Source organism: Nilaparvata lugens, chromosome 11 (assembly GCF_014356525.2).
Source record: "Nilaparvata lugens isolate BPH chromosome 11, ASM1435652v1, whole genome shotgun sequence".
NCBI classification, from domain to species: domain Eukaryota; kingdom Metazoa; phylum Arthropoda; class Insecta; order Hemiptera; family Delphacidae; genus Nilaparvata; species Nilaparvata lugens.
In genome coordinates, this window is record NC_052514.1 from 24713207 (window position 1) to 24731931 (window position 18725).

The 18725-nt window shown below is 32.0% G+C and overlaps 1 protein-coding gene across 1 annotated transcript; it reads right to left on the reverse strand.

Annotated features, from left to right (window-relative positions):
* Positions 1 to 1282: 1282 nt before the first annotated feature.
* Positions 1283 to 18629, reverse strand: LOC111051649 (phosphatidate cytidylyltransferase, photoreceptor-specific). Its single transcript, XM_022338198.2, has 11 exons — positions 18410 to 18629; positions 15831 to 15952; positions 15049 to 15145; positions 13602 to 13778; positions 11476 to 11678; positions 10165 to 10321; positions 9395 to 9547; positions 7947 to 8078; positions 6831 to 6965; positions 5805 to 5912; positions 1283 to 4749 (listed from the first exon to the last, which is right to left on the reverse strand). Exons 1-10 carry the CDS (start codon positions 18491 to 18493, stop codon positions 5823 to 5825), a joined length of 1350 nt encoding a protein of 449 aa, XP_022193890.1. The 5' UTR covers positions 18494 to 18629; the 3' UTR covers positions 1283 to 4749; positions 5805 to 5822.
* Between the last annotated feature and the right edge of the window lie 96 nt (positions 18630 to 18725).

The window sequence follows — 18725 nt, forward strand, 5'->3', positions numbered from 1 at the left end:
TTTAAAGTTTGTTCAGAGACTTTCCTCAATCAGCTCATTTTTTATAATATAGTCCTACTTCTCTATTTACGTTAATTTTTTTCTTCTTGTTAGTGGAGAAAAGAATATTTGTTAGTATCAATGCTCACTCACCATCTTGTATTCTAGTAGAGTGTGATGGAGCTATCTCTACTAATTTGATAAAGCTCTATAGATAGTTCAAAAACAGTAGCTAGCAAATCTTCAATGTCCAATTCACACAGAAGTGGCGTTTTTCAGACTATTCAACTCCCATATAAAAAATGGTTGAATGCAAACAGAAGTAGTGGCGTGGCGAAACGTCACTTATGCTTGCGTCCAATGCAAGTGACAAAAAGTCAGTGTCACGTCACTTCTGTGTGTGAATTGGGCCTCAAATTTCCACTTTACGGCTTGAAAAGCCGCTGATGGTGAGTGGGTATACAGCTTCAGGTGGGTAACGAACTACCGGGAAGCGGTTTTTGAACTCATAAATGATATTATTCAGAGGAGTCGCCTCTACCACTGACCACTGGTCACTCAAACGATGCAACAGTGTATGGATCTCACTCATCTAATGTAAATAATAAAAATGGCAATCTAATTTATGTAGCTTGATTGTAATGTTTGTTCGGTTTATCATGAGATCAGTGAGTTTTTGTCAAACCAATAAGCGCTATTAGTAGCCTATGCCAAAAAGGATAGTTTCTCATTATTATCTCAAATTTTCATTGGAATTGACTATATAATATCCTCAAAGTTGTGTGTTCGTCGGCATGAGTAGAATGGTAACACCATGGACTCATTGACACCATCAACACCCCCCCCCCCAGCTGATTATCGGTTCATCGAATTTGAAAGTATAAACTGAATCTAGTCACTAAATGATAAGATAACTGTATCAGTGATACTGTAGGTTACTTTCAAGTCAGAAAAACTTAGTCCAGCCAATATAGACATGAAAAAGTAGGTTTGCTTGCAATAATTTGTATTATGGTTTTGATTTTTCACAAACATTTTTTTTTTGTTTGGATACATAACAGAACTCCAGAACCAATTTTTGCATACAAAATTTCCAGTTTTCAGCTATTTCCGCAAAATCCAGTAATCGGAGAAAAAGTTTTGCTCTCAAATGAAAAATTCAGACAAATCCTTGAAATCAAGTTCAAGTTTACTGAATTTTCATTTTCTCATTTTTAAAAAGCCCATTGGAAAAAGTTCTAGTATATTTGAATTTTTAAACAAGGAGTGTAAAAAGTAAAGTTATAAAATAAAACGAAATTGATGTTTTAGAACGAATAATATTTTCCGACAATACAACATTTACATAAACTAAACACATAATGGTAACTGGAACATAGATAACAAACACTTCAACTGTGAGTCATAGATTTGAAAAATTAAACTTACACTTCTGTAATACCAATATTACAAGTGCCAACTTACAATAAATTTCATAACTAGGTGACACCAATAATACATTAATAAATAATGTATAAATATTCTAATATTCCAGACACTTTCTAAAAATTCAACATGCATTGACAGTGAATACTAAATGGTTTCATGCATTACTATAACCATAATAAAATGATATTGATATTATAAAGTTTTCAATTAACATTTAGGAATTCGGTATTTATGTCTTAACAATATTTACATCTCGTGACTTTCTCTACTAATATATGAATATTTTCATTAAATAATCATTTTAAATGACAATTATAATAAACATTTAGATAATCTGTTTTAGTTTCTTAACAATAATTACATCTCATGATTTTTTTCTAATACATCAATAATAATTATATTGAATAGTTTATTATAAAAGCAAACCGATCATCACATTGATATGTGACGATACTTACATCGATTCATAATTAGAATGTTAAGTTGGAAGGCCATATAAAGGTTCTTTGAGGCCTACAAACATTTCTAAGCATTATGAACAGAATATTTGAAGGCCCTGAAAATCTATGAAGGGGTCCAAGCATGCTTGAAAATCGTTCATGAATGCGGTCCGAGTTTGAGGCTGAAGCTAGTGAAAACCCTCATTGACAGAATTTCATTTGGGATACATAATTTATCAACTGAAACATCAAATATCTTCTACTAAGCATGCATTGTAATTATGAATGATTAGGTATGCAGTAGGGGGGATGTATGGTATACTACAAATATGTTGATATAGAATAAAAATAAACTTGAAAAATAATATTAACTAAACCTAGGCGTGTCAGTTCTTCATGTAATTAACCTGAGAAATCTTCAAGTAGTATTCGATCAAAATTTAAATTTTTCACTTGTCAAACGTGTTTGATTTACATTTACAATGAAGTGAAAAAACATCGTTGTACCCTAAATAGAATAATGAGGAAATAGTAATTGAGTGCATTCATATATAGCAGCAAAAGGTTGACATAATTTTTGGTAATGGTATTTCCTTCTTCTACTTATAATCTTACATTATCATTCGAGTTGAAATGAATTATTTCAAATTTTATTAAACAGAAAAACAAACGCAGATGACAAGTGAAAAAGCAAAATCACCATCACATAATCAAACATTCGTACGAAACCCAAAAATACACATTTCTGAAAAAAGTTCACAATATGATACAAAATATACAATAAATCACCTAGAATGGAGCACACAACAAAAATTATATACCTAATCGGGTAACAGAATACATAAAAGTAATACATATAATAAGTTATATACAACACATCTTCTAAGGTTAACTAGTTCTACATACAATACACAATTGCCCATCCTTGGAAAAATCCTACCATAGGAAGCAATATTATTTATTAAATATAACAGAATATTAAAATGAATCTTCAATCAATTTATTGAATCGCTGGTTCAATAAAAGTTTAATCACAATTGAAAACCACATATCATATATTGATTGAAATTGGAAAAAACTAGATAAAGTTCCATGTTTTTAAATGAATGCATAGTAAATGTTGGTGGTAGTGTGAGAAGAATAGGCGATGAAACGGCTCCTGCCGTGAGATTCACTTCAATGTATGAGCATTCATCATGAATAGCATCGCCGAGTTCCATTTAACCAATGCAATGCTTACAGTTAAAAAATCTCACTTTATATCTGACTGCCACCATGTTATTCGAATTGTACTAAAATGTTAAGCATCAGAATTTTTTAATAATGAATTTATAACTGTTGACGTATATATCGGAGAAATTTCAATCTCTAGTGAATGAATTGTAAACATTTTTGATTTTCTGATTTTTACTCAATTTAGGAAGGGTTTCGAATTTGCATTGGCAAGTTGAAATTTGTTATCTTCATCTTCCATCAACGTTTACCTAGTGAGATTCACTTAAAACTATTAGCATTGGTTAAATGCAAAGCGTTGATGTTATTTATAAGGAATACTGACAGTTTCAATGCCAACTATAGTTTCAGGTGGGTTCCTGAATCAGTCATTCATCCAGAAGTTACTCGAATATAATGGAATGTTTTGTCACTTCAACTCATTACAGATGAAAAAGGGGAATAAGCATGATAGTTTATCGAAAGCTCAATTGAACAAAGTCAGCATAATTAAGAAGATCTAGAAAACATTCGTTTTCCAAAGGAAATTAAATTTTATCAATACGGTGTATATCTTATTCAAGAGATGCTATCTCTCATAATCCCTGGCATTTTTCACGCACAAGCCGAGGGCTCATGTGAGCTACATTCTTAGCAAAAGAAAAGTTAAAAATGTATGGAAAAAATAGCATTTACACTAGTTTTTAGTAATTCAGTTGAACCTTGATCATTTCAAATGTTAAGGATCGTCTGAAACTCTATCATTTAGTATCGTTGAAGTGATTTGAAAATTGATGCTTATATCTTGTAAAAATTGTGATTCAGAATTTTTGACTAGGATAAATTTTGAGACATTTCAATATTAAACCTACTCGACTCTCCTTGGAAACGAAAGAAAGTAGGTTGAAAGAAACAAGTAGCAAATTCCAAATCGATTAATTAAAACATGAATAAACAAGGATGATGTAAAATAAAGCTACGAAACAATTTAACTCGGTTCCAGACAAATTTTGAAAATTATCAACAGAAGGTTACTACTTGATCTGTTAGATTAAGTAATCATGTAAAGTTACGTTACATAAACAACACGATAGCTCAGTCTGATTTGGATGACTATCATTTTTTCAATCAAAGTCACATACAGGTTGACAAGATTCACTCAGTCTCTGGCTAAATTGGAAAATTTTCAAAAATAAACTTGGATAAATATTTTCCAAAGTTGAGTCAAGGATTGACAAGATAACTCAGTCTGGTTAATTTGAATAATTTTCAATTCAGGAAAACATTTGGTTGACCTTTCAAAGGAATGCCCATATTATTAACTCGATTCCCTAATTTCTAAAATTATCATCAAATTACAAAACAACACACACATACTATTTTGTAGTTACTACAAATATTAATTCCATTTAGCACAATTTGAAATCTTGAACACAACTTTTCCCATCAACTTGGTCAAACGAATACACACAGCGAACAACTCACAGATCCTAATTAAATATTAATTAATATTAGACAGCAATAACTGAAGTAGTAGATAACTTTGTTGTTGATTTTTTCGTCTTCTTCTTCGATTCTTATTCTTCTTCTTTTCTCTATTGGTTCTATTATTGGCAAGTTGGTGAACGGGAGAATAAAGATGATTACAACTAACACTGATGAGGGATGATAATAATAATTCATACTGAACCTGCAAAACAAAAATTATGATTTCCAATCAATTAACGTCAAATAATTATTTAAGTTCGAATGAAACTCAAATCGCACAAGCCTGTAAGTAGACAAATTGTTGATTAAATTTAAAATTAATGACAGCATGTCGGTATAAAAGTTACTACTTGATCTGTTAGATTAAGTAATTATGTAAAGTCAAGTTACCTAAACGACACGATAGCTCTCTTAAGTGAAAAATCGTGAGAATTAAAAATATCAAGTCTCATATTAAATTATTAGGACACGAGGCTGGGATATCAGTGCTACACCAATGGTGTCCCGGCGGTGGCTGGGTTGGCAACCCCAGTGAGTGATGGCCACATAAATCTGATGTTCATCAAAACTGTAGTTGAATTTAAAGAGCTTCCGACTTGAAGGAATATGCGGAGCAGAGAGATGAAGGAAGATGGAAAACCAGTTCAGCCAATTACTGTGATGAATAGAGTCATAGAAAGAAGCGCGGCTGTCAAGTTGACGGTCAGGCTTAGTCGATGCAGTGCTTTCAGAGAGGAAACCAGGTATGCATATCATGAGGTGTCGAACACTCACTAAAGACTACAGAACGCCTTCCGCTCTAGCACGGCAACACCGCGGCCGCTGCATCCCTACTTTTCTCTGCTCCGCAAATCCATCCAAGTCGGAAGATCTTTTGATTCAACTATAGTGTAAAGAACGCAATAAGAACTAATGCCCCACGGATCGCTCGGACACTCGGCTGTACCAGCCTGTGGTTCTAATGCGAAAAGTAATAATAACAATTAATACAGCCCTAGGAACCGATAAGAGAGCATCAATTACTACTTGATAACTGATACTTATAATTAAGTAATACTACAAGTCATAAAATATAGTTTCAAATCCATGTGAATTCATCAATTATTATGGCTTTCATATACCAAAGTGAGGAAACAGAACCTACTTTTAAACCTATTTCTTGAAAAAATTGGGAAAGACACAGTTTTGGGTTGAGTTTCTTTTCCCATAATTGATTTAATTTGTGTTCAATTGAATGTATCATTGAAATTAACCTACCTGTAACATTGAAACTGCTTAGGGCAGACCAAGTATGCCACGATTTTCCAGCGTCTCCTTCAACGTGTAGAATAGCTGCAACTGTTGTTCTGGCTTCAAATTGTAAACCTGAAAATTAAGAACAAAAATTGATGTTAAAATATAAGTATCATAGAGATCAAATATATTAGAAACATATCAAGTAGCTTCAATCGTCTAAACACCAACAAATTAATCGATTGGAAATTTGTTAGAAATTACAAAATTTGTAAAATTTTCAACATTGGTTTAAGTTAGAGGAAAACGTTGATGTTAATTCTGAGGAATGCTGAACGTTTGAAGAGAATCTCTCTCTAAACATAAACTAACACTCTTTTCAATAAATGAATAGTGTAATTCAAGATTCAATGGAAATGTAGGCCTGCTATTTCATATGTCAAGATACAATTTTTTCCTTTAGTCTTTTGATGTAATTTATATTATGTCCGACTAGTTAGATATTAAGTGATTTGACTAGGGAAATTAATTATTTCGATAATATAGAAATATAGAGCAATATCAATACCTACAAATATCATCGGATAATAGTATTAGTAAATGTTGACAATATCATGACATAATGATTGACTGAAGGTTTGATGTTTATGATATTGAGCTTTCAAAGCTGAACGAAATGAAATTCATATTTTGTAACTGGAATTAGTTCCAAAATGAAAATTTACAATTCCAAATTACTTAGCAATGACGAGGAGGTTTGATTTTTAGCTAATGCTATGAGTGTTATGAGTTCCTAGCTTCTTATCTATAGTAGTAGTCTATAGTTGCACAGTTGCCTATAGCTATAATAGGCTTGAGCTGGGTTGCACATACGACCATTCAACAGTTGAAAAAAGATGCATTGTCGTACGATTGTAGCTTTATTCTCCTAGCATTGGCATTTCCTACGTTGGACAGCACAATTTAACGGCGGTTAGGTTTGATAGAAGCCGGGAGTTTGTATTTTAAAATGAATTTCTTGTAATTATGTGAGGATAATGAATTACTGACCTGTTGGAGTAATTTCTGTGGAGTAGCAGTTCTGATGAAGCTGGAAATGTAAACGTTGACAAACGTGGCCATCAAATACTGACAATCGAACCTGTCCATTATACCGCCATGTCCCGGGATGACGGCTCCAAAATCCTAATTAAAAGAAATATATAACTACAGTTTCATACAGAATTCATCCTAAAACCTACAACACTTTTTACATAAACTCAAATTAAACAGAAACGATGTATTTTTCAGCGAAGGATTTTCATTCACATAATGACGTGATCAAGAAATTTCAAGCTTAGCTAAACACAGATTTGGTAATTAGTAATATCGAACTTGGTAATAGCCATTTACTTGGTTAGTTATTTAGCTTTTTAATATGCTACTTTTTCATTAATTCATGAAAATATTTCCAGGTGTACGTACAATTTAGTACTTTCCAAGTCGAGAGAACCAAGAAACGAGCAACTGAGAGGATTATTATCAATCGTTAATCAAAGTTTGATCTGTGATCAATATTTAGAATTGTCATTGTTGATCACAGATCAAAATATTTCAAGTCTAAACGTTGATCATAGATCTGAATCTCATCGTCGTTTGTTTTGGTGATAAAAGTTTAATCTTTGATCAACCATAACAACTCTGAAAGATAATCACTTAAACGTTGGTTGAGTACATAGCTTTACTAGTATTTCTATACATTTTGCTTTAATTTATTTACATCTATAGATTTATTTCAAATAGTAGATTCTAGTGGAAAAATCTCAATAACAAAATCATAAGTGACAAATTTTGTCTTTGTGGAAATTTTTTTTGGAAATTAACTAACTTAGAGTCTCATTTGCAAAATGAAGATAAAGCTGACTTCCACATTATCTTTCCAAATTTAACAATGAATGAGTAATGAGAAGAGAATATAATTGAATATAAAAAATCTCTGATTGCCTAAATGTGCCTAAAAATGACTTTCAGAGTATGTTACTTTCTCTTTCCTTGATTATTGTATTATTCTGATAAAAATATGCCTAGAAATGCCTCTCACAGTATGCCTATATTATCTTTCCTTGATTGTAATATTCTATCAATAAATGAGTGAAGAGTGTAAAATGTAATTGGGAAGAAGGCTACCTTGATCTTGAAAGCTCTCTTGAATCCGCTGGCAAAGAATCCTCCAAACGGCCCAATCACTGAGCTGAACAGCGCCATTGACAGAGAGTGCAGAACAAATGGATAGATCGTCAATGTTCGCTTGAATCCAATCTGAAAGCCAACACAATAATATCAATATTTCAAATCAAACATAGACACATAGATAAGCATGCAATATTAACGCTGCATCTCTTGTTTTTATGGAAAAAACATATAACAAATTCAAGAAAGGTAGGAAAATATTTCTTATTTTAGATGGAAGAATTTATTAGAAATTGCAGACAACCAACTTCTGGAATATTATCACTGAATGATAATTATTTCAAATATCCAATGAAAGCTATATAGATAGAAAATGTATTATTCTGCATTCTTCAAATTTTCTTCTGCTATTTAGTTATTTGGTCAATATTTGCAGTGACAGAAGTTCTTAGTTTTATTTATATAGCTTTCATTGGATATTTGAAACAATTATTATACAGTAATTTCTTATTTTGACATTGATATAATAGAATTATGCATTTGCAATGGAACTTTTACTCAATAATAGAGTCAATATTGATTTTGTGTATTTCAACATTTCAAGTGAATTAGTAATCATGGATTTTAAATTAGACTATCATTTGATAAGAACTTTCGTTATTAATTATGTGTATTTAAAGTAAATTATTCAATTAAAATTTTTATTTGTTATCGAACATATTTCATACAAATGGAGTTGCCATCCAGGTCATCAAAGTGAATTGTTTAATAATCAAAGTTTGTGATGGCGTCTGAGGCTGGCCACTAATGGTAGAAGATGCATGATAAACATAAATTAAATTGAAGGGCCTAATCATGAAACTATCATTTAATAAGAGCAGTCGTTATTAATTATGTGTATTTGAAGTGAATTATTTAACAATGACAGTTTGTGATGGCGTCGAAGGCTGGCATTTTTTGTCATCATCGAGAGGCCTCATAAACATACAATAACATAAAATAACATAAAAATAACAACAATATACAACATTATAGCATATATATAACATACACATAACATAAACAACCAATAACAATGAATAAACCACTGAAAAATTACAACTTATAATTATAGAAAAATAATTTAACCTCAAATAGAGCAACGAAGAAAAAAAAATCAGAGTACAAAAACCTAACCTCAAAAATTTAGCTCGAAGCGTTTCGCTGTGATGACACACAATGTATGACGACTGTGTATCATGCATGTTCTACCGTTAGTGGCCAGCCTCATAGTCATTTATTTATTTATTCAACAATGATTAATCACATAATCATAAAATGATTGGAAATGGAAAAATATGCTTTTAGCCCTTACTATTCCTTTCCCGAATTTTGATTGAAAATGAGTCCAAAAGAGGTTAATAAGAAAAATCGTCAACATTTAATGGCAAATGAACTGCTAGTACCAGATGTATGACAGTGGAGAGAGACTCGGGCAGCGTGTACTCCTGGGGCCTGAAGAGGGGCGATGGGTCACAGTCCATGGTCATGCGACCCATTTTCTCGCTGTACTCGATCGGGCACACAAAGTACTTGTACTGACACAACAAATACGACATCTGCAACACATTCAATTCACCCAATAATAAAAATAAATCAATGGATACAAGTAAAGAGTTATACATTTCTTAAAAACTAACACAACACAATTTATAAAATCCAACTAATTGCTGAATTTATACAAAAATGGCAGTATAAAATATATTGATAGGCTACTACATGTTATATTTAAGAAATTTGTCCATCCAACTATGCAAAGCCATGTAGCCGACACTTCAGAGCATCATGTACTGGATTATGTTCAACATTTCTGCAGCAGATGGGCTATTGTGTTATTGATAAGTTAGTAGATGTGCACAGTGTGAAGTATGTGTTCAATGTGGAGTACCATTTCTGTGAACTTTTTATTGGGTTTATGCTTAGAAGTAGATTCATTAAAATGTTGGAAATAATATTCAGAATAATATCAAACGAGTCGTAAAAGGTAGAGTTGAGTTTTGAAAAAAGGAAGTTATGAAGCCGCACCTGTAAATATATGTACCTTACTGTATTTAAAGTTAAATAGAGATCATGAACATAGCTCTAGATTATTCATTTCATTTTCAACTTGGATGGCAAATTAACTAATCCAAGTTAGTAATATAGTTTTATTGCAACAATATCTAGAAACACTCACAATCAATCCAAAAATGACAGTAGCGAAACCTCCGCCAATGAAACCTTCCCAAGTCTTTTTCGGAGATAGCTTGATGAGAGGTGTCCTGCCGAAGAAGAATCCAAACACGTAGGCCCACACGTCATTGCACACTATCATCGAAACCGGAACTATGAACCTGGCAAACAACAAAAATTGTCATTTATTTTCAATAGAATCATTTGTACAGAATTATTATAAAATTACGGGAGTCTCAGTTCATCACGTGCCTATTTTGACCATTTATTGAGAAACTGAAACAAGTGGGAAGTTGAGCCGTTCTGGAACAATGCTCCATAATAAATTAATTATCTATCAACATCACAGGTTGAAACTATTTTACTAGGTCTTGCTTGCTGTTATTTTTTATTTTTTCAACCAACACCAACCGTCCAGTGACTTTTGCGCCACTCTGTATAATAAATAGCATTTGAATATAATTATGTTACGGTATCCACTGGACTTTCTGAAAGCAACGGGAACTTAACGAACTGAGATTTCGACAAAGTGAGACGCTCCCAAACAGCTGATTCGTTATCACCTGAAACAGTGATGAAGTGGGTGTCATTCTGTATTACGTTAGCAGCCTGCGAAAGTGTGAACACTCCCATGAGATTCAAATGCATTATTACTTGGTCGTCAATTGGTTTAGCGTTAACGAAAACGCACCTTAAAGCCACGTTTACAGCAAAATGTTCATCAAATGTTTATTTTCCCGTCCTTATAAATTCTACCACATTGAACGGAGCTTATCAAACACATTATGTGTTAGCCAAGTAATGTTAAAACTAATAGAATTTATCAAGACGGGAGAATGAATTTTTTTTGACATATTTGGTATAAACGTGACATGAGAGGTGGTTTTTCTATAAGGGTGGCCACTAACGTTAGGACCATGCATGATACACAGTCGACATACATCGTTGTGTCATCACAGCTGTCATCACAGCGAAACACTTCGAGCAAAGTTTTTGTATCTCAGATTTTTTGTTTTTTTTCTACACTGCTCTGAGGTAAAATTATTTTTCTATAATTTTAATTTTAAATTGTAATTTCCCTGTGGTTTATCTATTATTAATTGTTATTTGTCTTATGTTAGAAGCCTTACGCTGATGATGAACATGTGTATGTGCATGATAAATATGCAAGTTCTACCATTAGTGGGGAGCCTTATCCGCTCTAGATACACATCTACAACACTGCATTATCCAACATGTGTTGGGCATAATGTGGTAACTAACTTATTGTTATTGATGAGTGAACAATGTGTGAAAAGTGATTAGTTGAACTGACCATATGAGACCTTCGAAGATGTTCTGTATGATGAGATAGCTCTGTGTGACGACGATGAGCAGAGCAATGTGCGTCCAGGCGAACAGCGAGAACTGCTTCATGTAGTACTTGTTGACCAGCGACAGCACAAACCACACAAACCCGCCGATGTACAGGCAGAACGAGAAGAACCGGTGGTAGGTCACCAACACTCTCAGGTAGTCCTATCAAACATAATCAACTATTCTTATAGGGATACATCAATAATTTAATAAATCTATAATATAGTAGAGGGAAAAAATCGTATTATACATTACGGGATAGGAAATACACAAATGACGCATCACCACATCTGAACTACTGAACTGATTAACTTGAAATTTTGCAAATAGATTCTTAATATACCGAGGATAGGTATATTAAGTTCATAGGTATATAGGTACATAGGCCTATTTTCAGTTCATCAAGTTTTGAATTCGTTCAAGCTTCCAGTTTGTTATCCTTTGCTTGAAAGTGGTCATAGATGAAATAGCGTATTCAACGGTTTTATCTTCTCTTTCTGTTTCTATTATCATCCTCTTCTTCTATATTAATTTATACTATAATAATATTATACAGGAAGGAATTGACTTAAACATGTACGAGATGTAAAAACAAGTTTGACGCGTCATCACGTCTGAACTACAGAACTTATTAACTTGAAATTTTGCATAAAGATTCTCAATTTACCGAAGATGGTTATAGCCCTACCTTCATTTTTTTTTTTAATCAATTAATTATAAATTAAAATTAAATTAAATAAATGGAACAAATTTATTCAATTTGTGTTACAAATTTTACAAAAGATAAAAGCTCAATCAAGTACTAATTTTCTTTTGTAAATAACTAGGCCTATTACAGTTGTTAATAATACTTCCAATATCAGCATGAAACAATAAAAATAAATTCAATCTATTTGTGCTTTAAATGAACACTTGTGGAGCACGGGTTACCTGCTAGTATAAAAATGATTACATAGTACCCTTTTAAAAACGTTTTCATATAAACACTACTATACACGGCTATCAAGACATTTTCAAGTGCCCTTTAAAAAAAAAACATTTTTTATGTTATTCGTTATTTTTATTATAGAAACAGGACATAAAATAAATATTTTTTCATCACAGGTAGAACGAGAAGAACCATCAGTAGGTTCAACAGAAACATTCATCAAGATTTTTATTCGTCCATTACACAAACTTCGCTTGTTTCGTGATGATACAGCCATACAGTTATGGCAAGACATTCTTTATTTACCATAAACAGAAAAAGATCAATATCTTTCGTAAAAGTTCTTATCTTATTAAAGATAGGAAATATTTGTATTTAGTATAGTTATACAATATTTGTATTGTGAGAGTATTTGAAGCAGAAGTCATATCATTAGAGCTAACAGCCAGATATAACCGTGATATATATATATATCAATATCTTATAATATAATACATAATATCTTAATATAATCAATATCTTGCTGTATTATAGATATAAAATATTTGTATTCAATAAAGATATGCAATATTTGTATTGTAAGAGTATTTGAAGAAGAAGTCAAGACATGAGCTAACAGCCAGATATAACCGTTGGATAAACTATCCATGACTGTAACTATCACGTCAATAACTAGACGCTTGGCGTTTTCGAACTTTTAATTTTGATGAGCGTTCAAACCGCTCAACTGATAATTGACTTTGAACTCGACGAATGCACTTATTTTAACTTTGAGCGTTAATAAAAAATTCAAAAACGTCAAACAAAGGAACAAATTGAATGAATTTCATTGAAACTTTTTCCTCTTCCCAAACATATCATTAGAATTCGAGTTTGACTGATAGTTACTAGTTATTGACTTTTTTCAAAAATAATCGATGATTAATAGAATCTGAAAAACTAAAGTCGATATAGGCCTAAGAGAATTTTTCTAGGTATTTTTTGTTGCAGATTTCAAATCTATGGTCTTCGGCAGTTACACCTTTCGTGGGACACTGTATAGCTGAGCCGTCAATGAGTCTTACCACTGCATACTTCAGCCGGGACCCAAAATATAACGAGCCCATTCTATTCAAGGCCATAGATAAATAATTTTCATATAAATGGATGCTACTAACCGTTCTGTTAATCACCACTCCGAAATAGTCAACCAGACTCTCGCCGTAGAAGAAATAGTTGGAAGTGATGAGGAAATACCAGGACAGAGACCGGAACCAGGGCAGGCCGTGAATGCGGTAGACAGCGTAGCCGATGTTGATGATCTCCTCGAAGCACTTCACTTGCACTATCAGAGTCTGAAACCAATTAATTCAATTAGAAATTGAAACATTATTTACATCAACTAGATATTAAAAACGCATTGTGTATTATACTCAAGTTGACGCATTACATCAGTATAATATACTGACCTTACTTGAAACATTACACAAGTATAGAAGTATAGTGCACAAGAAGTAGGCTACACTAGAGTAATTTGATTGTATGGTATGAGATGTTGTGGCGTATTTATCCATAATTGAAAGAATAAGACGTTGATGCTGTCAATACCACTCACTATATTTGTTCAAAAATCAATTCACATTGAAGAACCAGGTAACACCAACCACTTTGTCACTTCAATTGTAAATAATAATTATTATATTTAGTTTCTCCTAACACTTGAAGACAGTTTTCAAGTTTTGTTCTATTACATCAAAACATAAATAAGTGGGACGAACTTTGCAATTTCCTTCACAAATCTACGAGAAAAGCATAGTACCCTTTTTTGAAAAGTTTTTAATATAAAATAACATCAAAAACACAAATTGAAACAACTAGTTTCAGGTTTTAAAAACTTGTGTTTTTAATCTAATATTTTCCATTAAAAACATTTCAAAAAATGAGTACTATAATGCTATTTTATAAATAAAAATAAGTAGCCCTGAATACATACATTCTAAGAAGCAACGAGAAAATTTTGTTGAATAGTAAAAAATGCTTCAAACTATCAAGCTTAATTGAACGGGAATGATTGATGTTCGAATAAGAATTTCTGACAGTTCAAATTGAATCTCAGTATTCAGGTTTTATTTATATTTCGTGACGTGTCATTGTGCGGTCAGCTATGGACTTAGTTCAAAGCATTGAAGCAACTTGATGCAAAAATAAAATCCAAAAAGGCCTGCTATGGTGAGGTCCACATTATGATGACAGTATTTGATTAACATTGGTGTTGCTTTCCTTGTTTATCATTCAACAAAGTAGCTTATTTCATCCTTCACTAGCTCCGCAACGTTACCTGTTCGTTTTCTCAACAATGCAGAAATATAATCAATTAACAAAATATTTATTATTATTAAATAAATAATTATTATTATAATTGATAAATTTTTTTATTGAATGAAATAAAATTGATTATTTTTAACAAGAATGAACAGTTAATATTAGATCAGGGTATCACCTATCCTCTAAAGAATAGCTGTTCTCCTATCTTTCTTCACTGCCATTATAAATATAAATAGCCTAATTCCAGTAAGCTCACCAACATAAATCTATCTGAATACTTGAAAAATGAAGATTACTTACCACAACCATCAAAGCCAGGGGACCGCCATAGATCATCAGGCAAAAGCCTCCTATCATCAAAAACGTGAAGATGCCTCGTATAGTCCAATTCCTCCATCTGTAAAAAATATTAAAATGGGAATAAAAATATGGGTCATTTACATGGAAATATGAGTCATTGATAAATTAGTTGTACGAAACGAATTTGAAATAGCTCATGTATTACAAACAAAATTAGTCTGGAAATGAAATTACTGTATACAAAGAAAACACAATTTACAATTTATAAAAAATTTACTGTATAAATATAGATTCAGGTTTCATTTTATACTCATTATTGTTTATTCAAAAGATTACACTCAGTTGAAAAAACGAAAGAATTTTTCATGGCTCTAAGAAAACCACTTATAGGCCTACAGGGTTATTGGAAGTGGTAGAGCTTTCAAAGAAAACTGGAGGGCAATCATTTTTCAATCAATAAAAATTATGAATTGAAGAATATCCACAAATAAGATAATTTTTTCAACTCAAATGAACTACAAGATCATTTATTAATAAAAGAAAATCCAACATTTCAATGGCTGGTATAGAGTCAAATATTTTTTTTTAAACTGATTATGTACTGGAAGAATTCATAAACGAGTTCATAAATGATCTACGAGAAATATTAAATTACAGAAAAAATAAGATTTTTCAATACAACTGGGAATGAACTGAATGATCATCGACCAATTTACAAACAATTGAAATCCAAAAATGTAATAAATTGCATAGAAAATCAAAATTGAAAATAATCAACTAACCTTGCAGATAATCCGGACAAAGCACTGTCCAATACTTCAGGAGTTGAATCGGTTCCACTAGGAATAGTGGAAGAAAGATCAGCCTTCACACCTTTGTCATCTTCTGAATCCACGTCTTCTTTCTAGAAAAACAAAACAGTCACACATTAGTTTTGAAAATCACTTTTCGGTGGTTAGCTGCCTAGGCCTACCATAAACTTAAGGTGCTTTCTTCTCTCATAAGTCATAATAATCATCATCCCAAGCACAAATATATTACTCATATTAAAAAATTTATATATAAATAAAAAAATATATTATACAACAGTAACCCTCTCATTTAATTTTTTTATGCATTCAACTAAGCAGACTCTAGTTTGATATCTTTCAAACTATTGCAAAATCAAATATGATACACACACACAGACCAACACCCAAAAATCATGTTTTTGGACTCAGGGGACTAATATTTTTTTAAATATTATTTTATCGATACAAGAATATTATGCTAACATAGGCCTATATAAGGCCTATGTTGAAACATACTTGAATTTCAATCCTGGAATGAACCTACAGTTTTCTGAATGAGAAATGCAATGGATACAAAGTTTCAGATTTCTATCCATTTGTCTTGATAGAATCGGTAGGAATCTCATTGATATACAACATCATATCGAGCTTGAAAATAAAAAATTAAGAGCATGAGAAGCTGGGATAAAAAAATGATAAGTACAAGTGTAGGCCTATTGTCTTATTAAATAATATTTGAACGCTTTGATTCAATTTTATTAAAACACCAAAACTATGAGAACAATAGTTGGATAATTCAGTTCTTGACAATGGAATTTAATTGATAGTTACCATACATATTTGTTTACTTCTTGTACCATACCATTTAGAGCTACCTTATTCAAAGTGTAACTAACAAGTTCCAAGTTCTCTGAAGGAGCTCTCAATCTACATATAAAAGCGAAATGGCACTGATTCATTCATTCACTCATTCATAATCAACAAAACTAAAAATCTACTGAACCAAATACGTTCAAATTTGGCATGCATGTTCAGTTGGCCATCTAGAAGCACACTAAGAACGAATTTGAAAAAAAATTGCAAAAATACGCCCATAATCAGCGTTTTATCAGCTTTAAAAAAACTAATTGGCATAAAAATCTCAAATTTGATACACAGGTCCAGTTGAGGTATAAAAATGTTGCATTGGAAGGGTTTTGAAATAAAACTCCAGTTTTTTCAGCTTCATCGTTGAATATGAATAATTTTTGTCGAGTGCATGCTGGTGCAAGACAGCATTTTATTACGAGGTGATCATCTGACTGGACTGGATATCGTCACAGTCGCAGTACAACTCATTAATCTGCCTCCAAGTTGTGAGATTTTCTTTCGTGCAGGCACACTCTGCTCTAAGGCGGTTCAGAGTTTTTCATTTGTCATTCGACAACTCTGCTCCAGTTGTTAGTTGCTCCCTCAATACCAATTCAGTGGCATCCGTTCTCTCATTTTTCCTGTGGTGCCCAGGAGCCCAAATCCTGTGTCTCTGTGAGAAAGCTGCGTCGGGACTTCAGCCAATGATTTGCAGGGGTGTGGCCAAACTTAGTATTGTTGGGTTGTGGGCTATTATGATAACATTATGAAAAAATGTTTTTTAAAAATACATTAGATACACTAGTTTGTTACACCAAATTTTCGAGCAAGTAGCGACAAATTAGATCTTATTCCGGTCATTTCACTCTTAGGGACACCAGAGTTTGGTAACTAAAACCCAGGTTGTAATGTCCGGCCAATGTTTCACTCAGGACACCGTCCTGATACTGCAGGGACAAAACTAGTGTTTCACTGGAGTCTGCTTGTGAGCTAATGTGATTTAGTCCTAATCTATGCGACATATCAAAAATTACCTCACCCGTATTATGATTGCCTTTTTTTTAGAAAGAAAGATTGCAAAAAAGTGGACAAAATAGTCCAATGTTTTTATTTTTACTTGAAAAAATAAAATAAAAAATCAGAATTTAATTTTGTAAAATCATGATTCAAGTGAAATTTTGAATACGGTAGACCTATTTTTTCAATTGTGGTGGGAGCTATTTATTTAGATTTTTATTTTGGAAAGAAATAAATCTGATAGATTCAACTTTAATAAATAATAATGGTTCTGTTCATTTAGTAGATACGTTGCAAATTTTTCAAACAAAATTGTGTGTGAATTTAGCTATAATTTTGAAATAACCTATAATAGGCCTAGTATGTGTACAGAATTCTATAATAAGGTTTAAAGCAGTTTTGGGGGACTGCCTGTTATTTTACTTGAATTGTATATGTGTACAGATAAATACCTAACTAAAAATATTATAATAATTTATATTTCTAAGTTGACTTATAATAAAAATCAATATTCTCTTAGCTTGGAAACAAATATAGAAGGTTGTAACTTATTTGTTTTAAGTTATGCATTAAATAATGAAAGGAGTTTTTCTACAATGGTTCCATAAAAATTCAGAGATTGCAAACGTAAAATAATTTTTAAAACAAAACTATAACTTAGAGAACCGTAGGTCTATCTGTAACAAAATAAAATTGAAACTTACATGATCGCTTTCAGTTTCTGAAACTGTAGGAGCCTTGTCAGATTCTTCACCTGCTTCAGGCTTTCTGTGGCGAATTTCCGACATTATTATTCTTTAATCAAATTAATATTGCAGACACAAGATAATTTATTGCACTAATCCCGTGCGGTACACGGATAACAATAGTTACACCATTTCAAATAATTACAGTGACAGCAGTTTCTCATAATAATCATAATCTCTTTTGCAATAATTAAAATCAAATTGTAAACTGGAATATTGTAAAGACTATAAGCCAGTTTCATCATTTCCAATAATTTTTTTGACTGTGTTGAAT